Source organism: Theropithecus gelada, chromosome 13, assembly GCF_003255815.1.
Source record: "Theropithecus gelada isolate Dixy chromosome 13, Tgel_1.0, whole genome shotgun sequence".
NCBI lineage: Eukaryota > Metazoa > Chordata > Mammalia > Primates > Cercopithecidae > Theropithecus > Theropithecus gelada.
Genome location: NC_037681.1, coordinates 82,574,096 through 82,599,452, shown reverse-complemented (window position 1 = coordinate 82,599,452; position 25,357 = coordinate 82,574,096). Strand labels below are relative to the sequence as shown.

Here is a 25,357-nt window from a genome sequence, read left to right as displayed (position 1 = left end):
TATGTTCAAATCCAAAATACTCTACAGAACACATCGACGGAAAAACAGTCTTCTTATCGGTGGTCCTGGAAAAAAAAATTTAAATAAAGAACAAGAATAACTGTAAAGTTAAATAATGGTTTAAAAAACCGATCTTCTGGTTTGCACCTCTAAGAAACACAATGGCTGTTTCTTAGAGATCAAGGTTGTTTTTTTTTAATAATGCAAACAGGCAGTTAAAGAAAGGTGAAAGCAAATTGTCAATCACCATTCCCCCAAAATAATACTGGGTTAGTCTAGTTCTCAGAAACAATGACCAACAGTATATATTCAGATTCAATATTCAATATTTCTGTAAAAAACTAAACCCAAGAATTTAACACATTTTAAATGGTTACAAATGTTTACTTCTATAGTACTATAATTGAAGATCAAAAATATATTTTTTAGGCCTGGCATGTTGGCTCACACCTGCAATCCCAGCATTTTGGGAGGCCGAGGTGGATGGATCTCTTGAGGTCAGGAGTTTGAGACCAGCCTGGCCAACACGGTAAAACCCTGTCTCTACTAAAAATACAAAAATTAGCCAGGCATGGTGGCACGCACCTGCAGTCTCAGCTACTCGGGAGGCTGAGGCGGGAGAATCATCTGAACCTGGGAGGTGAAGGCTGCAGTGAGCCAAGATCACACCTCTGTACTCCAGCCTGGGTGACAGAGTAAGGCTCCATCTCAAAAAAAAAAAAAAAAAAATTATATATATATATATATACACACACACACACACATACACATATATGTATACATACACACATTTATATATATATAAAAACATATCTCTCTCCAGGATTTTCTCTAGGAAAAATCTTTAAGGGTTAGGATTCCTTCTACACTCACTGGAAAATCAAAACAAATTTGGATCCGCTGTCAAGTGGCTATTTATGACACAAGCAGAGCACTAAATGTTCAAGATGCTTCTAAATTACACCCTTCAGTACTAGAAGCTCATTGTTACTGGCTTTTATTCTGCCAAGCTACTTTTACCCGTAACTTACTTACCATGTCAGTTCTCATCATTTTAAATAGGACTCCTTTCTTCATCAGCAAGAAGAAAAAATAACCCATAATGAAGCACCATATATACTTCCTATTAAACACTCTATGCAACACCTTAGCCTTTAACTTCATGGGGAAAGAATTTAGCCTTTTCTAGAGGAACACTTTTGGCCAGCTCAGAAATGTAAGTATGGGAGAGTCTCCAGAAGTAATTACAAAGTTTAAAAAAAAAGTATGTTCTTTCTTTCCCTCTTTATTTTTAGAACCTTCTCTGCAGTACTGTTGATGGTCCATGGAGCCTTCTCTTGGGAAAGAGTACTTGATTAGCATAGTATCCAACTTCATTGCACAAATTAACATTTTTGTGTTAAAAAAAATTATTGCTCAAGAATCAGAATTGCTTAGAGGTCATCTCTTATAACCATAGCCCTACTACCAGCTGAAATTCATAGGTCTACAACAGGAGAATAATTCCTGAGCCTGTGGAAATTTAAATGACATAATAATAAAGAAAAAAAGAAAAGACAGAAAAATACTGCACTAGCTGTATTAGATCTTTTTCCAGTGATCCTCCTGCACATCCTCGACCTCTGGGGCTCAAGTGATCCTTGGCCTCCTGCCTCTTCAGTAGCTGGGACCACAGATGTGGGCTAGTATGCCTGGCTAATGTTTTTATTTTTTGTAGAGACAGGGTCTCCCTATGTTGCCCAGGCTGGTCTCGAACTCCTGGGCTCAAGCAATCCTCCCACATCAGCCTCCCAAAGTGCTGGGATTATAGGCATGAGTCATTGCACCCAGTCTGTACTAGACCTTTAAAGAACTATTGGAGAAGCTGTAAAAGATGAGACAAATGATAGTAGAGGTATACAACTTAGGGAGGAAAATATTCAAATTTATTTAATTATGTGCTATGCAGCTTCAAAACAAAACAATTCTCCGTTATAAAGGCATTTAAAAGAAGCAAAACTCAGGGCACCAGTTCCTACATCACAATCTATTTGTACGGACAAAGCAGAGCCAAATTAAACAATATAAAACTTGTAAAATCAGTCTGTCTGTGAATAGATAAAAATTGGTTCTCTACTCAATGGAAAAAAAAAAAAGCGATGAAGCCTGGTCGACATGGCAAAACCCCACCTCTACAAAAAAAAAAAAAATACAAAAATTAGCTAGGTGTGGTAGTGCATGTCTGGAGTCTCAGCTATTTGAGAGGCTGAGGTGGGAGGATCACTTGAGCCCAGGCAGCAGAGGCTGTAGTGATCTGCGATGGCACCACCACACTCCAGGCCAGGAGACTGAACAAGACCCTGCCTCAAAAAAAAAAAGCAAAACAAGAAAAAGAAGCCCAGGCCAGGCACGGTGGCTACCGCCTATAATCCCAGCACTTTGGAAGGCCAAGGCAGGCAGATCACCTGAGGTTGGGAGTTCAAGACCAGCCTGACCAACATGGAGAAACCCTGTCTCTACTAAAAATCCAAAATTAGCTGGGCATGGTGGCGCATGCCTGTAATCCCAGCTACACTGGAGGCTGAGGCAGGAGAATTGCTTGAACCCGAGAGGCAGAGGTTGCAGTGAGCCGAGATCGAGCCATTGCACTCCAGCCTGGGTAACAAGAGCAAACTCCATCTCAAAAAAAAAAGGTTAATCTTACAAATAAAGCACAGGTAACAGAAACCATCTCCAAATTTCTAAAATTATTGTTTTAAACATTTACTTGAAACATAAATGTTTATCAAAGATGAAGCATAATAGAAGTCCAAATTTATAAAAACTATATTCTAAATTAAGATAGAGCTAAAAATGTGGGTGTTTTATTAAGATGAAAAAAATCATGATTTTTTCTTCATGTTTCTGCAGTTTAAGGATCCACTTCACCAGACTGCATCATTTATACCTTTCTCTTGGCATTTATCATATATAAGATAGGGACAGTGACATTTACCTTGTGTATAGAGCAAGGTTCAGCATATTAGGGGTTTAGTATGCATTTAATAGGTAAATCAAAGACAAACATTTCCTTTAAAATCTCCTTACTCAGCCACTCCTTTAACCCAACCAAGTCAAGGTTCCAGGCCCAGAATAGTTGCTTTGAGAAAAGGAAAACCAAAAATAGATTAATTAAATGGGTTTTGCCCTAAACTAAGAAAAAAGAAAAAAGATTTACAGGACATTTGGCCTCATTACAGGACACCTGCGTCTATTAAAATACTCTACAAATCCCAGCTGGGTAATCTGCAATTGCTGCTTTATCATGTGATGTCCAGTGATATAAAAAAGTAACATCAGTCATTTGTCTATTCTTCAGAATGAAGAATATGTCTCATGTACTGCCATCTAAAGTCTCAAAAATGTTCAGTGAAATTAGCAAAACTTAGTTGCTTAAAAACTAGAAAATTAAAAGGAATATATTTATAGAACTTTAAATTTTCCAGAAAATGGTATTTCTAAATTTAAAAAATCAAGTCAAATATTTAGACATCTTTTTGGATAAGAAATTTTTATTGTTGAGTAGCCAACTTTTGAGCATTTTCTGAACCAGAAACATTCCAGAGAAAGAACATTTCAACATGATGTTGCTTCTAGCATATTTTATCAGTACATTGGCAAGCTGATATTCCACTGCCACCTACAGTAGAAAAACAGAATTACTGCTTATAGGTAAGGATGTAGACAGAATACAAATGAAACCTAAAAGTATGACCTAAGAAGTCAAAAGTTACCAGTCTCTTCTGTTTCCTAATATAAACACTTTAAGACTATATATTTTACATCCATTATTTTATACTCAAGATAACTTTGTATTAACATATGCTATCCAAAATGTATAAGCGAAGTTTCTCCTTAAATTCACTCTATCAAAAAGGTTATACATGATAATATTAATACCATTCATTAATAATGCCATTCTTTGATTTTAAAAAACTCATCACTAACGCATAGTGAACTTCAGTTATTTTGTAAACTTGATACCAAATGCACTCTTTTTTTTTTTTTTTTTTTTTTTTAGCTGGAGTCTGGCTCTGTCTCCCAGGCTGGAGTACAGTGGCACAATCTCAACTCTGCCTTCCGGGTTCAAGCGATTCTCCTGCCTCAGCCTCCCCAGTAACTGGGATTACAGGCGCATGCTACCGTGCCCAGCTAATTTTTTTGTATTCTTAGTAGACACGCGGTTTCATCATGTTGGCCAGGCTGGTCTCAAACTCCTGACCTCAAGTGATCCACCCACCTCAGTCTCCCAAAGTGCCAGGATTACAGGAGTGAGCCTTTGTGCCCGGCCCCAAATGCACTTCTAAGCTTCTGTTTTACTGCAAATGCTTTCCATAAAAATTTTCCAGGTATTTAGCAAGTAGGATCAAATTTTGCTTTTAAAATAATACACACTACAATATGCAAAACATCAAACTACTGGAATATTTAAAATATAGAGGCATATTCCTCTGTAGGCATTTAACTTCTTCACAATTTACATCACACCCCAAAATGTCTTAGCAATACAATGTTTCTCAAAAGCCTCTAAAAAGAGCTTCGAGTGCTGGGTACAAATGGACTAAATTCCTAATACTACATTCCTAATAGTGCATTTAAAAATCACAGTTGAGACGATTAAATTTTTAAAAAGCTAAATACAGGCCAGACATGTTGGCTTATGCCTGTAATCCCAGCACTTTGGGAGGTCAAGGTGGATAGATCACTTGAGCCCAGGAGTTCAAAACCAGCCTGGACAACATCAGGAGACCCTGTCGCTAAAAAAAAATTTTTTTAATTAGCCAGGCATGGTGGCACCTGTAGCTAGGACTACGCGCCTGTAGTCCTAGCTACTCAGGGGGCTGAGGTAGGAAGATCGCTTGGGCCCCAGAAGTCAAGGCTGCAGTGAGCTATGATCACACCACTGCACTCCAGCCTGGTCAACAGAGCTTAACCTTATCTTTAATCAATAAATACAATTTAAAAAGCAAAATGCAGAAAGTTATATACAGTATACTCCATCTTGTGTTTGAAATAAAGAAGAGATTGCTGGCTAAACATAGTAGTATATTGTTCTTGTGAGAAGATAACTCTTGGAAATTTAAATCATCAAATGAAAAACTCAATTACAAGGCCAAAAGAGGCCAGGTGTGCTGGCTCAGGCTTGTAATCCCAGCACTTTGGGATGCCAAGGCAGGAAGATCACTTAGGTCCAGAAGTTTGAGACCGGCCTGGGCAACATGATGAAACCCCGTCTCTACAAAGAAATACAAAAAAATTAGCCAGGTGTGGTGCCACACACCTGTAGACCCAGCTACTCAGGAGGTTCAGGTGGAAGGATCACTGGAGCCCAAGAGGTCAAGGCTGCAGTAAGCCATGTGCACATCACTGCACTCCAGCCTGGGCAACAGAGTGAGACCTTGTCTCAAATAAATAAAAAAACAGGCTGGGCACAGTGGCTCATGCCCGTAATCCCAGCACTTTAGGAGGCTGAGGCAGGAGGATCACTTGAGCCCAGGAGTTGAAAAGCAGCCTGAACAACATAAGACCCCATCTCTATTTTATTTGTAATAATCAAAAAACTAAATAAAATAAATAAGTTAAATAAAGGCTACAACAGGCCAAGTGTGGTGGCTCATACCTGTAATCCCAGCATTTGGGAGGCTAAAGAGGGAGGGTTGCTTGAGCCCAGGAATTTGAGACCACCCTGGACAATACAGGGAGATTCTGTCTCTAAAAAAAGATAAAAATTAAAAAATTAGCCAGGCATGGTGGTGAGCATTTACAGTTCCAGCTACTCAAAAGGCTGAGGTGGGAGGATTGCTTGAGCCCAAGAAGTCAAGGCTGCAAGTGAGGCATGATCATGCCACTGCACTCCAGCCTGGGTGGCAGACTGAGACTATGTCTCTCAAGAACCTTTAACCAATTTTTAAATTTGTTTGAAGGCTAGAAGATAAAGTTAAGGAAATCAATCAAAAAGTGGGAAAAAAAACACATGAAAAATGAGGTAGAAAGAGAAAATTAGAATAATCTGTCTAGGAGGTCTAACATTTGAAAAATCAGAGTGCAAGAAAGAGAATAGAAAAAAAAGAGATAAAATAATCCGGGCTGGGCGTAGTGGCTCACACATGTAAACCTAGCACTTAGAGGGGCCAAGGCAGGCAGTTCACTTGAGCTCAGGAGTTGGAGACCAACCTGACCAACATGATGAAACCCCTTCTCTACTAAAAATACAAAAATTAGCCAGGCATGGTGGCACGCACCTGGAATCCCAACTACTTGGGAGGGTGAAGTAGGAGAATTGCTCAAACCTGGGGGACAGAGGTTGCAGTGAGCCTAGATCATACCACTGCACTCCAGCCTGGGCAACAAGAGCGAAACTCCATCTCAAAAAAAAAAAAAAAAAAGAAAGAAAAGAAAAGAATTCGGCCAGGTACAGTGAGTGGCTCACGCCTGTAATCCCAAACATGAGGCCCAGTCGGGTGGATCACTTGAGGCCCGGAGTTTGAGACCAGCCTGACCAACATGGTAAAATCCCGTCTCAACAAAAAACACAAAAATTAGCCAGGCGTGGTGGTGCACACCTGTAATCCCAGCCACTCGGGTGGCTGAGACACGAAAATCGCTTGAACCCAGGATGCAAAGGCTGCAGTGAGCCAGTTTGCCCCACCACACTCTAGCCTGGGCAACAGAGCGAGACTCTGTCTCAAAAAACAAAAACAAAAAAACCCCCAGAAAACAAAAACAAAGTGCTGTGATACAGGCATGAGCCACCTCGCCCAACCACAATTATTTCTTATAATCTTTTCTTATTATCATTAATATCTTATTACTATTTTTTGTGTTGAGACGGAGCCTCGCTCTGTTGCCCAGGCTGGAGTGCAGTGGCGCGATCTTGGCTCACCCCAACCTTCGCCTCCGGGGTTCAAGCGATTCTCCTGCCTCAGCCTCCCGAGTAGCTGGGACTACAGGCACACGCTGCCATGCCTGGTGAATTTTTGTATTTTTAGTAGAGACAAGGTTTCACACGTTGGCCAGGCTGGAGGCCATTTTTAATTTACTACAGATCTCACAAGTCTAAAGAACAACCTAGTGAAATTCCTCAAAGGGACCAAACAGCAAACAGTGCCCATTTCCAGTTTTTAGATATTTATCAAGTAACCAATTTCAAAACATAATTTATATATATTGTTTCCAAATATTAATAAACATTATGAGTTTGAGAACAGATGTTTGGAGCAGAGGTTAGCATACCACACTTTTTTTTTTTTTTTTTGGAGATGGAGTCTCACTCTGTTGCCCAGGCTGGAGTGCAGTGGCATGACCTCAGCTCACTGCAAGCTCCGCCTCCCGGGTTCACGCCATTCTCCTGCCTCAGCCTCCCGAGTAGCTGGGACTACAGGCACCTGCCACCATGCCCGGCTGATTTTTTGTATTTTTAGTAGAGACGGGGTTTCACCACGTTAGCCAGGATGGTCTCGATCTCCTGACCTCATGATCCGCCCACCTCGGCCTCCCAAAGTGCTGGGATTACAGGCATGAGCCACCACACCTGGCCACTTTTCTCTTTTTTTTTTGAGATGGAGTCTCGCTCTGTTGCCCAGGCTGGAGTGCACTAGCGCGACCTTGGCTCACCACAACCTCCGCCTCTCAGGTTCAAGCAATTCTCCTGCCTCAGCCTCCCAAGTAGCTGGGACTACCGGCGGGTGCCACTATGCTCAGCTAATTTTTGTATTTTTAGTAGAGATGGGGTTTTATTATGTTGGCCAGGCTGGTCTCGAACTCCTGGCCTCATGATCCTCCTGCCTTGGTCTCCCAAAGTGCTGGGATTACAGGCATGAGCCACTGAGCATGGCCACTTTTTTGCTTTAAAATTTTTAGAGATGGAGTCTCCCTCTGTCGTCTAGACTAGAGTGCAGTGGCTATGCACAAGCGTGACCATGCATGCCCTATAGCCTTGAGTTCCTGGGCTCAAGCAATCTTGTTACCCCAGCCTCTGGAGTAGCTGCTACTACAGGCCTGTGCCACCTCGCGGGTCAGCAAACTTTTTCTGTAAACATTCAGATGGTAAATATTTTTGGCTTTGAAGGTCACATGACCTCTATCACAGCCATTCAACTCTGTTATTAGAGTGGCTAAAGCTACTACAGACAAGATGTAAATAAATCAGCTTGTAATCATGTTACAATAAAACTTTTTTTTTTTTTTTTTAAGATGGAGTCTCGCTCTGTCACCAGGCTGGAGTGCAGTGGCGTGATCTCAGCTCACTGCAACCTCCGCCTCTCAGGTTCAGGCGATTCTCCTGCCTCAGCCTCCTGAGTAGCTGGGACTACAAGCGCATGCCACCACACTCAGCTAATTTTTGTATCTTTAGTAGAGATGGAATTTCACCATGTTGGCCAGGATGGTCTCCATCTCTTGATCTCATGATCTGCCCACCTTGGTCTCCCCAAAGTGCTGGGATTACAGGCGTGAGCCACCACACCTAGCCTACAATAAAACTGTATTTCTAAAGACAGGCAACATGCCAGATTAGTCCCACAGGACACAGTTTGCTGACCCCTGGTTTAGAGTACTGCATTTCCTAGCTTTCCTCTTATACTAAGTGGTATGTGTTTTCTCTCTATGCCAATCTTCTTAATAGCAATCTCCACATTTAAACACTCTCAATTCATTCTCTTATTCTACAAACTTTTACTAAGTGCCTACCACATGCCAGAGAAAGTATTAGGTATAAGGAATAAAGAAGAAACAATAATAATAATAAAGTCCTGCCCTCTTAATACTTACATTCTAGTAGAATAGTTAACAAATAAATAAGCTGATAAATACATAATATAATTTCATGTAATACTAAGTATGAAGAAAAAGTAAAGCCAGGTAAAAAGAAAGAGGAAGGAAGGATGAGGGTCTTTATAATATAAGTCAGGGAAGAACTCATAAGAAATGACGTTCAGGTAAGGAATGAATTAAACAAATGAACAAGCCATACAAATATCTACAGGAAAAACATTTCACACGTTTAAATAAGGACAAGATTAGAGTGCTGGAAATGAGAAAATGACATCAGGGAAGTGAGTAAGGGTAAGATCATGTAAGGACTCGCGGCCTAGGGCAAAAGGACTGAATTTTATTCTAAGTTTGATGTGAAGCCAGGAACATGAAACGGTTGAGAGCAGGAGAGTAAGGAGGTATAACGCATTTTTTTAAAGGATCACTGGTACCTATGCAGAGGACAAATTGTAGAGGGCAGGAGTGGAACAGGAAGGCCACTATACGCTGTTGCAAGTATTTCTAGACTTCTAAAATAGGATCTAGGCAGGCTGGTTCATGCCTGTAATCTCAGCACTTTGGGAGACTGAGGCAGGAGGATCACTTGTGGTCAGGAGTTCAAAGCTACAGTGAGTTACGATTGCACCACTGCGCTCCAGCCTGGGCGACAGAGTGAGACCCTGTCTCTAAATAAATAAATAACAGAGTTTTGCTCATTGCCCAGGCTGAAGTGCAATGGTGCCATCTCGGCTCACTGTAACCTCTACCTCCCAAGTTCAAGCCATTCTCCTGCCTCAGCCTCATAAGTAGCTGGGATTATAGGCACCTGCCGCTACACCCAGACAATCTTTTGTATTTTTAATAGAGATGGGTTTCTGCCATGTTGGCCAGGATGGTCTCAAACTCCTGACCTCAGGTGATCCGCCCACCTCGGCCTCCCAAAGTGCTGGGATTACAGGCATGAGCCACTGAGCCCGACCTGGATAAATTAACATTTGATTGATATAACTGAGTACTAGAGTATACAAATTAGTAACAGACAACACGAAATGAGAATTTTCATTAAATTTTTTTTTTTTCTGAGATGGAGTTTCACTCTTGTTGCCCAGGCTGGAGTACAATGGTGTGATCTTGGCTCACCACAACCTCCATCTCCCAGGTTCAAGCGATTCTCCTGCTCCAGCCTCCCAAGTAGCTGGGATGGCAGGCATGCGCCACCATGTCTGGCTAATTTTGTATTTTTAGTAGAGACGGGGTTTGTCCATGTTGGTCAGGCTGGTCTTGAACTCCCGACCTCAGGTGATCTGCCCGCCCCGGCCTCCCAAAGTGCTGGGATGACAGGCATGAGCCACAGCGCCCAGCCTAAGTTTTTGTTTAAAGTTCCAATGAGGAAATACAAAATCATCACCAGAGGGCAGTAGTGAATACAGACTAAGGTATACAAAAGGTGATGGATCTTCATAGTTAGATTATGCTCTTTCAGTAAACTGGGATTTACTGGAATTGAGCATATCCACAAGCTTAACAGCAATAACAATAAACATCATGCAAACTCATATCTATAAGAAGTTGAATTATAATGTGAGTAAAAAAAGCAGATTAAAATAGCAGTGTTGGGCTGGACACAGTGGCTCACGCTTGTAATCCTAACACTATGGGAGGTCGAGGAGGGTGGATTGCTTCAAGTCAGGAGTTCGGGACCAGCCTGGCCAATGTGGTGAAACCCCGTCTCTACTAAAATATAAAAATTAGCTGGGTGTGGTGGCAGGTGTCTGTAATCCCAGCTACTCAGGAGGTTGAGGCAGAATTGCTTCAACCCAGGAGGTGGAGGTTGCAGTGAGCTGAGATCGTGCCACTGCACTCCAGCCTGGGAGACAGAGCGAGACTCCATCTCAAAAAAAAAAAAAAAAAAAAAAAAAAGGCAGTGTTTAGCAAAACAAGAGTATTTATATATAGGATGTCATCTCCCTAAATAAACACACCATTCCCAATTAATTGACTTCATTGCTCCTTAGGGTCTACCAATAATAAAAATTACAGCAAGTGAATGGCCAGCTTCACGTATCTACAAGCAGATGAAAGGTCTGTCCTTTTGTGATTAACAGGTAAGGCTAGAGAGAGTCAATGTCCCAGTCAAGTAGGATAGGAGGGTTCCATTCTAAACAGAAAACAGAACCAGTACAAATGCCAGGAATCACTACATAACACCTTGGCACACAACATGAAAGTCAGAGAGAAGCGCTACAGCTCAGGGAGCACCTGAACCTGAAACATGGCCTGTGAAATATATTGCCAGGCAGTTGGCAATAAGGAGGCTGTTAACACGTGTGTCCACTGTATCCACTGCTGAGAGTTATTTCTCCCGTCCTTCCTTCCTTTGCTTCTACCCTGTTGTTACCCTTCATTTTCACTTTCTTCACAGACCATGATATTACATAGATAATTGAAAGTATGAACTCTGTTGTCATTTAAAAATGTACATCCTGCTTAAGAGCAGGAATAAAAGTTAGAAAGATTATAAGAATAGAAGGTTGTTTCATTTTTTTCTTGCCTCCTCCACCAAGACTCCACATTGGTTACCTTCATATTGTGATCAAACTGGACTATTCACCATTTCCTGAACCCGCTCTTTTCCTGCCCCACCCATGCTGTTCTTAACTCAGAATGCTGTATATGCTACCCTTCATCTCAGTCTAAAATATGCTACACTCTCTTCAGAAGAAGCAAAAATGGCATCTCCAAGAAGCCTGCCAGAAAGAACTGAGATCTCTTAATCTATCTTCAGGTGCTTACTCACAATTTTATTTACAAATACAATCACATCCTTGCATCATGCTTATTTGTGTATGTTCCCTCTTACTGCAGATAGAGGTTCTATCTGCAAAACCTTTCAGTGTAAAAATTATGTTTGTGCCAGGCACGGTGGCTCACACCTGTGATCCCAGCACTTTGGGAGGCCGAGGTGGGCAGAGCATCTGAGGTCCGGAGTTCAGGACCAGCCTGACCAACATGGAGAAACCCCATCTCTACTAAAAACACAAAATTAGCCAGGCGTGGTGGTGCATGCTTGTAATCCCAGCTACTCAGGAGGCTGAGGCAAGAGAATCGCTTGAAACTGGGAGGTGGAGGTTGCGGAGAGCCGAGATCACGCCATTACTTACACTCCAGCCTGGGCAACAAGAGCGAAACTCCATATCAAAAATTAATAATAAAATAAAAATAAAGATAAATAAAAATCATGTTTGTTTTTTATGTTTCCATAACAATTAGAGAAATTTGGCTGGGCTCAGTGGCTCACGCCTGTAATCCCAGCACTTTGGGAGGTGGAGGCGGGTGGATCACGAGGTCAGGAGTTCAAGACCAGCCTGGCCAAGATGGTGAAACCCCATCTCTACTTAAAAACAAAAAAATTAGCCATGCATGGTGGCAGGCGCCTGTAATCCCAGCCACTTGGGAGGCTGAGGTACAGAACTGCTTGAACCCAGGAGGCGGAGGTTGCAGTGAGCCGAGATCATGCCATTGCACTCCGGCCTGGGCAACAGAGCGAGACTCATCTCAAAAAAAATAATAATAATTAGAGAAATTTAACCCTCAATGTTGCTTTTAAGTTAAATAAAGGCTAGACGCGGTGGCTCACGCCTGTAATCCCAGCACTTTGGGAGGCCGAGGCAGGCAGCTCACGAGGTCAAGAGATCAAAACCATCCTGGCCAACGTGTTGAAATCCCATCTCTACAAATATTACAAAAATTAGCTGGATGCGGTGGTGCATCCCTGTAGTCCCAGCTACTCGGGAGGCTGAGGCAGGAGAATCACTTAAACCCACGAGGTGGAGGATGTAGTGAGCCGAGATTGCGCCACTGCACTCCAGTCTGGCAACAGAGCAAGACTCCGTCTCAAAAAAAAAAAAAAAAAGAGTTAAATAAAGATTGGAACTGAATGTCATCCTGAGCCCAGGTTTCAGCCCTAAGTAAAACAATCAAAGGCATATCCCTTCATTCCTCAGACTAATCGGCTGTGCAGAGGTTGTGCTGTGAGGCACCTGCAAATCTTCTGTTGCATACTCCCAACACCGAGAGAACCATGCCAGCTCCACAACACAGAACCACTCGAAAACTTCAAGTATCCTGGATATTATTCAGCAATGTATTTAAAATAAAGTAAAGTTGGATGCAGTGGCACTTTGGGAGGCCGAGGCAGGCGGATCACCTGAGGTCAGGAGTTCAAGACTAGCCTGGCCAACGTGGTGAAACCCTGTCTCTACTAAAAATAAAAAAATTAGCCAGGCATGGTGGTGGACACCTGTAATCCCAGCTACACAGAAGGCTGAGGCAGGAGAATCACCTGAACTTGGGAGGCGGAGTTTGTAGTGAGCGGAGATCATACCACTGCACTCCAGCCTGGGCAACAAAAGCAAAACTCCATCTCAAAATAAAAATAAATAAGAGAAAGAGTTTTCAGGCAAATTCTTCTCTGGGTATCCTGCTGTTTTATCTCCTAACAAAACAAATGAATCAAAATGTGGTCCACCTAGAGAGGAGAAGTACCCCCCAATGTTTGGAGATTCTAAGGCATTACCTACACATGTGCTGTTGTCTCTTAGCCTGCAGAAGAAGACATATAGGCCTCATCCCCATAAGAGACCAAACACCTCAAAAACCCAGATGTCAAATTTTCTAGGAAACTCTCTCGGACTGCTCAAAGAGTAAAATTTGATAGAAATAGGAAGCATTCAGCCGGGCGGGGTGTCTCACACCTGTAATCCTAGCACTCTGGGAGGCCAAGGTCAGGAGATCAAAACAGGCCGGGCGCGGTGGCTCAAGCCTGTAATCCCAGCACTTTGGGAGGCCGAGACGGGCGGATCACGAGGTCAGGAGATCGAGACCATCCTGGCGAACATAGTGAAACCCCGTCTCTACTAAGAAATACAAAAAATAGCCGGGCGAGATGGCGAGCGCCTGTAGTCCCAGCTACTCGGGAGGCTGAGGCCGGAGAATGGCGTGAACCCGGGAGGCGGAGCCTGCAGTGAGCTGAGATCCGGCCACTGCACTCCAGCCTGGGCTACAGAGCGAGACTCCGTCTCAAAAAAAAAAAAAAAAAAAAAAAAAAAAAACCATCCTGGCCAACATGGTGAAACCCAGTCTCTACTGAAAATACAAAAATTAGCTGGGCGTAGTGGCGGATGCCTGTAACCCCAGCTACTCGGGAGGCTGAGGCAGGAGAATGGCTTGAACCCGGGAGGCAGAGATTTCAGTGAGCCGAGATCGGGCCACTGCACTCCAGCCTGGCGACAAAGCAAGACTCTAAAAAAAGAAAGGAAATAGGAAGCATTCACTAGTAATTTATGATTGATATCAACTAAGATTACTTAGAAAGTCTAGAATCACACCTGAGATATTACTCCTTACATTTCATTTGCTTTTTTTTCTGGATTCAAATCCTGTAGGCAAAATCAGTTTTAAAAAATACAGAAGCGCCTTTTTGAAGAATAAACAGTTTCAAAAAAACAGCAAATTCAAAAGGATAGTGGATTAAATTTCAACATTGACTTTAATCAAAATGTAATTTTAGGCTGTTTAGATTCCCTGGGCCTGTTTCTTAAACCTTTACAATGGGTGTCCACTATATAAGGTTTTTTCCAAGAAACAAATGAAACAACATGTAAAACATCTCAGCACAGTTCCTAACACATAGGAGACCTACAAAAGTCAGTAATTCTTTTTATAGTCTGTCTCTAGAATACATTGACACTAGATTCATTCCTATAACTAGTTCTCGGTCTAAATAGAGTTGTCCAAGGCTGGGTGCCATGGTTCACGCCTGTAATCCCAGCACTTTGGGAGGCTGAGGCAGGCGGATCACAAGGTCAGGAGTTCAAGACCAGCCTGGCCAGTATGGTAAAACCTCGTCTCTACTAAACATACAAAAATTAGCTGGGCATGGTGGCGGGAGCCTGTAGTCCCAGCTACTCCGGAGGCTGAGGCAGGAGAATCGCTTGAAACCGGGAAGCAGAGGTTGCAGTGAGCCGAGATTGCACCAATCTCGAGATTGCACCACTGCACTCTAGCCTGTCTCAAAAAAATAAATAAATGATAAATAATAAAAAAATAAAAAAAAAACTAGAGTTGTCCAATATGATGGTTATTAGCCATATGTGACTACTCAGCACTTGAAATGTGGCTAGTCCGAGATATGAGCTTTAAGTGTAAAATACTGGATTTCGAAGACTTAGTGAAAAAAGTAACAGAAAATCTTGTCAATATTCTGTATATTGATTACATGTGAAGTGATAATACTTTGGATATTCTGGATTAAATAAGATATATTATTAAAATTAATTTCACCTTTTTGGCTCACATATTTCTATTGGACGGTCTAGTCTATACTTTGACTTCAAGCTGGTAATTATGCTCTCTTAACCATGCAGTGGACTGCTTGACAGATGCCACTCGGGCTAAGCCACCCCTTATCTAGCAGACACTCATTTTAACGCTCCCAACTTCCACAACCGGGGAAAGCTAGCGACCTAAAACTCTTCAATTTTAAAAAATCCAGATCCCACAGATCTGCTGAGGAAACGCGACTGTTACCAAGAGACACAGAAGAGATGTCTTGAAGGAAAAAGCCCCCGTGGGTGTCAGTCAGTCCTACCGGGGGACTGGGAACTTCAGCATAAAAAGGTCACCCTTAGGAAAGTGAGAAGGGGCGACGGAACGAGCAAATCAGAAGGAGCCCAATGTGGAGCCCATGGAGTAGAGATCTGAGAAGGAAAAGCCTTTCAGCTTGTGGGGACGGGGGGAAGAGAGGGGGCGAGTCTGAAGCCAGCGGCCAAGGGGCTCCGCTGCAAGCCGGAGACTATAGAAAAGAGCAGTACCTTAAGAATCCCCCTCATCTTTGCCAAAAAGGGGCGGAACTCCTCGGGTGGCACCTCTGGATACAGCTGGCTCCGTAGCAGCTCCTCTGTAATGCCGGGGTGCCCGTGGAAAGTGTCCTGGGCTAGCGCATTCAGCAGCCCGTTCAGGGGCTTGCCGCCCTCAAACTCGCCCGCCGCCATGCTCTACGAAAGCCCCGCCCCGCAACAGCTGAGCCGTGCCCCGCCACGGCGGCCGAGATGTGCCTAAATAGCCTGTGCAAAAGCACCACGGGGAAGCTGGAGGCAAGGCTTCCCCAGGGGTCAGAGTTGGCAGCTTACAGCTTTGCTCTGCAAAACTCATCCCCTTAGGATACCTCCACGGAAATATCTGTTTGGTTCTAGGAGAGTCACTTTGCTTCCCCTGATCCCCTTCATCACTGCAGAGCCTACTGGAAAGAAAGATTGCTTGCAGAGATTATTGGAGATGGGGTAGCAGCCTACAAGGTTGGCAGTTTTAAATTTTAGATTGCTGTATCTCATTCCAGGCCTTGCCAACCCATTAGCTGAATAGGATCGATCACTCAGATTTAATCTCTGCCTAATCCTTACCTGTCATCCTTTGTTCCAGAAAATTTAACTATCTCCTGATTACATAATGTTTTTGTTTGGGTTGTTAACTGCCTTTTTATATACACTTGTCTTGTCTTTCCAGCTAGATCAGTGGTTCTGATCCAATGTTCTTTTATATAACAAATATTTTGTTAACACCTCATTTACTATCCTGATATTAAATGTATAGCTAATACAACCTCCCACCCATATAATTTCAAAAAATCAATATATTATTCAGCCATAAAATCGAATAAAGTACTGATACATGCTACAATATGAATGAGACTTAAAAACAGGGTAAGTAGAAGTCAGACGTAAAAGGCCAAATATTGGACATCTCATTTATATGAAATGTTCAGAATACACAAATCCACAGAGACTGAAAGTACTGTAATAGCTGCCAGAATCTGGAAGAGGGAGCAAATGGGTAGTGACTGTTTATAGGTACAGAGTTTCTTTGGGGCATGATGAAAACATTCTGGAAGTGGAAGCACAACCTTGTGAATATACTAAAACCCACTGAATTGTACACTTTAAAAGATTAGTTTCACAGTATGTGAATATCTCAATTTAAAAATCAATTTAGGCCGGGCGCGGTGGCTCAAGCCTGTAATCCCAGCACTTTGGGAGGCCGAGATGGGCGGATCACAAGGTCAGGAGATTGAGACCATCCTGGCTAACCTGGTGAAACCCCGTCTCTACTAAAAAAAAAATACAAAACACTAGCCGGGCGAGGTGGCGGGCGCCTGTAGTCCCAGCTACTTGGGAGGCTGAGGCAGAAGAATGGCGTGAACCCGGGAGGCGGGGCTTGCAGTGAGCTGAGATCCGGCCACTGCACTCCAGCCTGGGCGACAGAGCAAGACTCCGTCTCAAAAAAAAAAAAAAAAAAAAAAAAAAAAAAATCAATTTAATGACCTAATTGTAATTTATCATAAAACTAAAAGGAAAGTAATTTATAATGTAATATGTGTAAATGTTTGGGTACACCTATACTAGTTGACTAAAAGACATATAAAGTAGCCAGATGTCTGCATCTTTACATCTTTATGTAGAACCACCTGTGACTTCTACAAATGCAAATCGATACAGGTGTGCGGTATTGGTGACTCCAGAGGGAGGGCAGTTGCTTCTGGTAACATGATGTTCTGAAATGTGAACAACAGTTGGTAAAGTTTACAACAAAAAACACTCTCACTCTACAGTCATTGCAAAGCTGGAATATTCTGTATATATTAATGCTAAACTAAAAATACATTGTGTTGCCGGGCTCGGTGGCTCAAGCCTGTAATCCCAGCACTTTGGAAGGCCGAGGCGGGCAGATCACGAGGTCAGGAGATAGAGACCATCCTGGCTAACACGGTGAAATCCCGTCTCTACTAAGAAATACAAAAAAACTAGCCAGGCGTGGTGGGGGGCGCGCCTGTAGTCCCAGCTACTCTGGAGACTGAGGCAGGAGAATTGCATGAACCCCGGAGGCAGAGCTTGCAGTGAGCCGAGATCATGCCACTGCACTCCAGCCTGGGTGACAGGCTCAAAAAACTAAAAATAAAATAATAACAATAATAATAATACATTGTGTTTATATATAAAATGGAGTTTGATTTTAGGCTTAGATAATAACAAACAGGTTTTTCACCTTTATGAATATACCCTGCATGGGAAGATGTCATATTTCTGACCTCTCTCCCACCTATTCCATTCCTACCCTTCCTTCAAAGTGACAACTGAGGTTGGGCACAGTGGCTCACGCCTGTAACCCCCAACATTTTGGGAGGCTGAGGCAGGTGGATCACCTGAGGTCAGGCGATCAATACCAGCCTGGCCAACATGGTGAAGCTCCATCTCTACTGAAAATACAAAAATTAGCCCGGCATGGTAGCATATGCCTGTAGTCCCAGCTACTTGGGAGGCTGAGGCAGGAGAATTGCTTGAACCCAGGAAGCGGAGGTTGCAGTGAGCTGAGATGGTGCCACTGCCCTCCAGCCTGGGGGACAAGAGCAAAACTTCGTCTCAAAATAAAAAAAAAGTGACAACTGAAATGCCCTTTTCAAGGCAGTGCCACACTGTTGAGAATTTACTCATCTAGACTGTTTTAATTAATGTTTACCCAGTAAAGAGCCATCTCTTTTTTTTTTTGAGACAAAGTCTTACTCTGTTGCCCAGGCTGGAGGGCAGTGATGCAATCTCAGCTCACTGCAACCTCCACCTCCCAAGTTCAAGTGATTCTCCTGCCTCAGCCTCTTGAGTAGCTGGGATTACAGGCATGCGCCACCACGCCCAGCTAATTTTTGTATCTTTTGTAGAGAAGGGGTTTCACCATGTTGGCCAGGCTGGTCTCAAACTCCTGACCTCAGGTGATCTGCCCACCTCAGCCTCCCAAAGTGCTGGGATTACAGGTGTGAGCCACTGTGCCCAGCCAGAGGCATTTTTGATAATAGAAAAAAATATATTTCTTTTCCGAAAATAATTTTATAAAAGGCAAATTCAGAGTTGCTTCCATGGCTCCAAGTAAACCAAACTTAGAGACAAACTACAGGTTGTTTTACATGTACTTACAGAAGTTGCAGAGAATGGCTGGTAGAAAAGAAAAAGCATTAAATGAAAGAGTGGCAAGCAGAAACAGCACTATTAAAAACATAATTTACAAATTACCCACCAGAAAGGCTGCACCTATTTATTTCTATGAAACCTTACTAACACTGACTGATATTATATTTTTAAATTTAATCTAATTTAATTTTTGAGACAGGGTCTCACTCTGTTGCCCAGGCTGAAGTGCAGTGGCACGATCTTGGCTCACTGTAGTCTCGACCTCCCAGGCCCAAGTTATCCTCCGATCTTAGGCTAAGTAGCTGGGACTATGAACACACAGCACTGCACCCAGCTATATTATTCTTTATAACCTTTGCCATATGATACATGAAAAATATTATCTCACTTTTAATTTGCATTTCTTAAATTTTGAGAGTAAATACTTTTTTACTATATTTATTGGCTGCTTGTATTTCTTCCTATTTCCTTGTCCATTCTCTATAGGTGTTTCTCTCACTTCAGTGATTTTTTTTTTTTTTTTTTTTGAAGGTGGAGTTTTACTCTTGTTGTCCAGGCTAGAGTGCAATGGCACGATCTCGGCTCACCACAACCTCCGCCTCCCAGGTTCAAGTGATTCTCCTGCCTCGGCCTCCCAAGTAGCTGGGACTACAGGTATGCGCCACCAGGCCCGGCTAATTTTTGTATTTTTAGTAGAGATGGGGTTTCACCATCTTGGCCAGGCTGGTCTCAAACTCCCGACCTTGTGATCCACCCGCCTCGGCGTACCAAAGTGCTGGGATTACAGGTGTGAGCCACCACGTCTACCCACTTCAGTGATTTTTTTTTTTTTTTTTTTTTTTTTGAGACAGAGTCTGGCTCTGTCGCCCAAGCTGGAGTGCAGTGGCCGGATCTCGGCTCACTGCAAGCTCGGCCTCTCGGGTTTACGCCATTCTCCTGCCTCAGCCTCCCGAGTAGCTGGGACTACAGGCGCCCGCCACCTCGCCCGGCTAGTTTTTTGTATTTTTTAGTAGAGACAGGGTTTCACCGTGTTAGCCAGGATGGTCTCGATCTCCTGACCTCGTGATCCGCCCACCTCGGCCTCCCAAAGTGCTGGGATTACAGGCTTGAGCCACCGCGCCCAGCCCACTTCAGTGATTTCTAAGAGCTCTTTATGCATAGAAATATTAATGCTTGTTACCTACATGCAAATATTTTCCCCAAGTTTATATAGCCAAATCTAGGCCGGGTACAGTGGCTCACGAGGTCAAGAGATCAAAACCATCCTGGCCAACATGATGAAACTTCATCTCTACTAAAAATACAAAAATTAGCTGGGTGTGGTGGTGTGCACCTGTAGTCCCAGCTACTCAGGAGACTGAGGCAGGAGAATTGCTTGAACCCAGGAGGCAGAGGATGCAGTGAGCCAAGATCGTGCCACTGCACTCCAGCCTGGTGACAGAGTGAGATTCCGTCTCAATAAAATAAAATAAAATATAGTAAAATCTATCAACCTATGTAGAAAAAGTCTGGAAGTTTATTCGCCAACGTATAGTGTGTATCTCTTAGTAACTGAGGATGGCTTTCTGCTTATCAGATTTTTTCTAAATATCTACAGTGGACATGTAATACTGCTGTAATAAAAAGTTATTTAATGAAAAAATTAAGTAAGTAGTAGGTTCTAAAACAAAATTCTTTTTTGTTGGGGGACAGGGTGTCACTCTGTTGCCCAGACTGGAGTAAAATGTCGAGATCTCTGCTCACTGCAACTTCCACTTCCTGGGTTCAAGCAATGCTCATGTGTCAGCCTCCCGAGTAACTGGGATTACATGTGCGCACCACATTGCCCAGCTAATTTTTATATTTTTAGTAGAGATAAGGTTTCATCATCTTGTCCAGGCTGGTCTTGAACTCCTGGCCTCAGGTGATCCACCCACCTCAGCCTCCCAAAGTGCTGGGATTACAGGCATGAACCACAGTCCCCAGCAATAAAAATCTTTCAATGAAAGCTTTAAAGGATGTGTATTCTACATTACAGATAAAAGCCATTGCTTTAAAAAAAAAAAAAAAAAAGTGTTTTGGTCAGGCGCAGTGGCTCACGCCTGTAATCCCAGCATTTTGAGAGGCCGAGGCAGGCGGATCACCTGAGGTCAGGAGTTCAAGACCAGCCTGGCCAACATGGTGAAACCCTGTCTCTACTAAAGATACAAAAATTAGCTGGGTGTGGTGGTGTGTGCCTGTAAACTCAGCTACTCAGGAGACTGAGACAGGAGAATCGCTTGAATCCAGGAGGTGGAGGTTGCAGTGAGCCAAGATCATGCCACTGCACTCCAACCTGGGTGACAGAGTGAGACTCTGTCTCAAAAATAAATATAAAAATAAAAGTGTTTTAAAATTTTTATTTTCCATGTCCACTGAATATGAATCTTAAACTTTTTGATATCGCCGGGCGTGGTGGCTCACGCCTGTAATCCCAGCACTTTGGGAGGCCGAGACGGGCGGATCACGAGGTCAGGAGATCGAGACCATCCTGGCTAACACGGTGAAACCCCGTCTCTACTAAAAAATACAAAAAACTAGCCGGGCGCGGTGGCGGGCACCTGTAGTCCCAGCTACTCGGGAGGCTGAGGCAGGAGAATGGCGGGAACCCGGGAGGCGGAGCTTGCAGTGAGCTGAGATCCGGCCACAGCACTCCAGCCTGGGCGACAGAGCGAGACTCCGTCTCAAAAAAAAAAAAAAAAAAAAAAAAAAAAAAAAAAAAACTTTTTGATATCACTAGATGCTTTCAGAATCTGATAAAAGCCTCAGACACTTTCTCCCCAAAATATAAACACACACCAAATGTAGCCTACAATATCTATGGGTTACTTTATCCCTCAGAAGTCTTTCTATAAGCCCCCTAGTTTTCCATGGGTCCTGACTGTACACTAAAAATAAAATCCTAAGCCTCCCACTGAGTGAACAGACCTCCTCTTGGCCAAGGGGACCCCAGAGAAACCTGAAAAATTGTATTTCTACCCATAACAGGAAGAGATCGGACATTCATCCTTCTACCTCCTCCCTTTCAGAGTTTAGACACAACAACTGACTGGCATTAATGTTAAAATAGGGATCATAAGACTCTGTGGCAATAAGATACCAAATTATAGAAAGACCTAAGGCCATGCAAGGCAAGGGTTAAATCATGCCTACAGGCCATCAGTCTTGCTGAATAGGTCATTTTGACGCAAAATATTGTGGCTAACTCTGACGTAGCATCCTTATCTTCAACATTTCTTTCTTCTGACTCCAAGTTTTAGACAGAGCCTTACAACTTTAACCAATTGCAAATTAAAGAATCTCTGAATCCACCTGTAACCGGTAAGTCCCACTTCAGCATATCCTGGCTTCTTGGACTGAACACCTTCCATGTGTTGACTTACATCTTTGCCTGTAACTCCTGCCTCCCTGAAATGCATAAAATTGTCATCTGACCACCTCAGGACCACTTACTCAAAGTTTCTTGGGTTTGTGTTTTTCCCAGGCTGTGGTCAGTCACATTGGCCCTGAATAAATGTCTAAAATATTTTGCAGAGTTTGGTTTTTCTTTTAACATGGCTTAGAACTCCTGAGCACCCCCAGCTCTAATTAACCTTCACGAGAAATACATTACTCTTTTAGAAGCAAGTAAAAATACAGGCTGGGCGCAGTGGCTCACACCTGTGATCCCAGCACTTTGGGAAACCAAGGTGGGCGGATCACTTGAGGTAAGAAGTTCAAGACCAGCCTAGCCAACATGGTAAAACCCTGTCTCTACTAAAAATACAAAAATTAGCTGGGTGGGGTGGCACACAGCTGTAGTCCCATCTATGCAGGAGGCTGAGGCAGGATAGCTTGAGCCAGGGAGGTTGAGGTTGCAGTGAGCTGGGATCACGCCACTACACTCCAGCCTGGGCGACAGAGCAAGCCTCTGTCTCAAAAAAACAAACAAACAAAACAACAACAACAAAAAACATTGCTATCATTATTTAACTCCTACTCAAATGTATGTGTAGAAGAGGCAAAATTTTACCTCTGCCCTCTTAGGGTTTTTTGGCTGGACTCGAGAATTAAACTTACATTAAGACAGGTTAACAAGAGAAATACATACAGATTTATTTAATATTAAGTTTACATTATTTAATATAATGTATGACATGGGAGCCCTCATAAGTAAATGAAGACCCACAAAAGTGGGAAAACTTAAATGCTTTTATATTAAGATGAATAAAGACAGGCAATGGCAGAAAAGTAACCAAACTATGTGGGGAGGCTAAAGAAGATAAAAAGTATTTTAACAAGGTCTGTTTGTACAGAATTTTCTCAGTCTCAACTTCCCATTCTTGACAATAAGAATGTTGCCTTCCTTCTGGTAACGAGAGGACATCTTCTATATGGGGCTTTTATCTCCTCCTTTAAGGAAGAAAAGGGGAAGAATCAGAGTCCCTTCTTGCACCCATTTTTTTTTTTAATGTGCCTTTAGCTCAAAATAATCCTTATGCCAAAGTGATATATTTTGGGATAGCATATTCTGCCACATATTACTGCCTGCCTGAGCCTACAGCATGTTCCAAAATATCAGTGAGCAATAAAATAAATTAATTCCTGTGCCACCAGGGGCTGCTATTGCCGATGTAACTGTTGAAACTTGGTAGCAGCTGCATTTTTAGAATGCCTTTCAAGCAAAAGGATCCAAGTACAAAGCTTTATTTTATTAACTCTCAAAACAACCTATTTTGTAGATAACAAAGCTGGGCATAGGCCTATTAAAAGAATTGTCTAAGGCAAGGAAACGGTAAGAAAAAGACCCTGAAGCCTTGATGCAAAGGGAAATTATAAATACCTAACTAAGCCTTCCTTGTAAACAGGTTTCCTTTCCATTGTGGCCAAATAGGTTTCCATTCTAAGTTCCATTAAGCAACTGGTCCCAGGCAAGTAATAGGTGTTTTTAATGAGGTTTTCCACCTCTGAAAACATTAAAATATTATATAAAATGTGAACTGAAATGTGTGCAAACGCAAGGGCACCAAAGTTTTACAATGAGCTCTACCTGCACTCTGTCTCCATTCTACTTTCTCCAATTATGCTGTTATTAACATTCACTCTTCACTCAACTGGTCACTCAACAGATTTTATCTTTTTGAGACAGGGTCTCACGCTGTCATCCAGGCTGCAGTGCAGTGGCGTGATCCCAGCTTACTGCAAACTCAACCTCCCTGGCTCAAGCTATCCTTCTGCCTCAGCCTCCTACATAGATGGGACTACAGATGTGTGCCAGCCCGTCTAGCTGATTTTTAAAATTTTTTTAGAGACAGGGTCCCACCATGTTGCCCGGTCTGTTCTCCACCTCCTGAGTTCAAGTGATCCTTCCACCTTGGCCTCCCAAACTGCTGTGATTACAGGTGTAAGTCACCATGCCCTAGCCAACAGGTATTAGTTGAGAGCTTTTGCAATCCATTCTGCTTGGCTCCAGGAGATACAGAAATATTTGACTGTTTCTGCCTTAAAATCTTACATTCTGGTAAGGGAAAATTACATGTAAATAAATTATTAAAATACAATGGACTAAGAATTGTTATTACTTAGTACCTAAAAATAGCTATCAGGTTTGGTGGAAGAAGATTCCATTAATTCAGCTGCAGTAGGTCAGGAGAGGCTTAATGGAGAATATCAGAATATGCTGCAGGTGAAATAACTCATCCCTATATACGGAGGCATGAAACAGAGTGAGGTGTTGAGTCCTCTGTAAATAGTATAGCAAGAATGGAACCAGGACCCTAGGGTAATAAATCTGAAAAAATAGACAGGGCCTAGGTCACAGAGATGAAGAGTTTACATGTAATGGACAATTTTTTTTTTTTTTTTTAGACAGAGTTTTGCTCTTGTTGCCCAGGCTGGAGTGCAGTGGCACAATCTCGGCTCACTGCAACCTCTGCCTCCCAGGTTCAAGTGATTCTCCTGCCTCAGCCTCCCGAGTAGCTGGGATTATAGGCATGCACCACCACGCCCAGCTAATTTTTGTATTTTTAGTAGACGGGGTTTTATCATGTTGGCCAGGCTGGTGTCGAACTCCTGACCTCGGGTGATTCACCCACCTCAGCCTCCCAAGTAATTTTTATACTTAATCATTGGGAAGTGTAGAGAAGGAAAAATCTTTCCCCTTCCCATCTCAGGGTTCTTGGCTGGGGCTCTGTAACAAAATACAACTTAACAAGAGAAAAGCATACAAATTTATTTAATATAAGTTTTACATGACACAGGAGCCTTCATAAGGAAATGACCCAAAGCAGCACTTTGAGCCATATGATTATACGCTAAGTGGGACAAAGAGTAGTAAACTGTGAAAATATGGACTTGGTCTAGGGTGGTTAATCATGGAGAAGTGACTAGGAAGATAAGAATTAGTTTAACAAGGTTTTTTAATACAGATTTTTTATGGCCTTGATTCCCCATTTCTGGTGTTAAGAATACCTTCTAGCTGGGCACAATGGCTCATGCCTGTAATCCCAGCACTTTGGGAGGCTGAGGAGGCTGGATTGCTTGAGGTCAGGAGTTCGAGACCAGCCTGGCCAGTATGG

The 25,357-nt window shown here is 42.8% G+C and overlaps 1 protein-coding gene across 2 annotated transcripts in view; it reads right to left on the bottom strand.

Moving 5' to 3' along the window:
- COMMD1 (copper metabolism domain containing 1) overlaps window positions 1-25,357 on the bottom strand; it is a 212,912-nt gene that overhangs the window by 180,705 nt on the left and 6,850 nt on the right. Inside the window, exon 1 of one of the 2 annotated variants that reach the window (XM_025354345.1) lies at window positions 15,642-15,858. The exons of the other annotated variant lie outside the window; for it this stretch is intronic. Coding sequence (XP_025210130.1) covers window positions 15,642-15,821 — 180 coding nt within the window. The 5' untranslated portion in view covers window positions 15,822-15,858. Of the gene's footprint in view, window positions 1-15,641; window positions 15,859-25,357 lie in introns of those variants that run through there. 2 annotated transcript variants of the gene reach the window in all.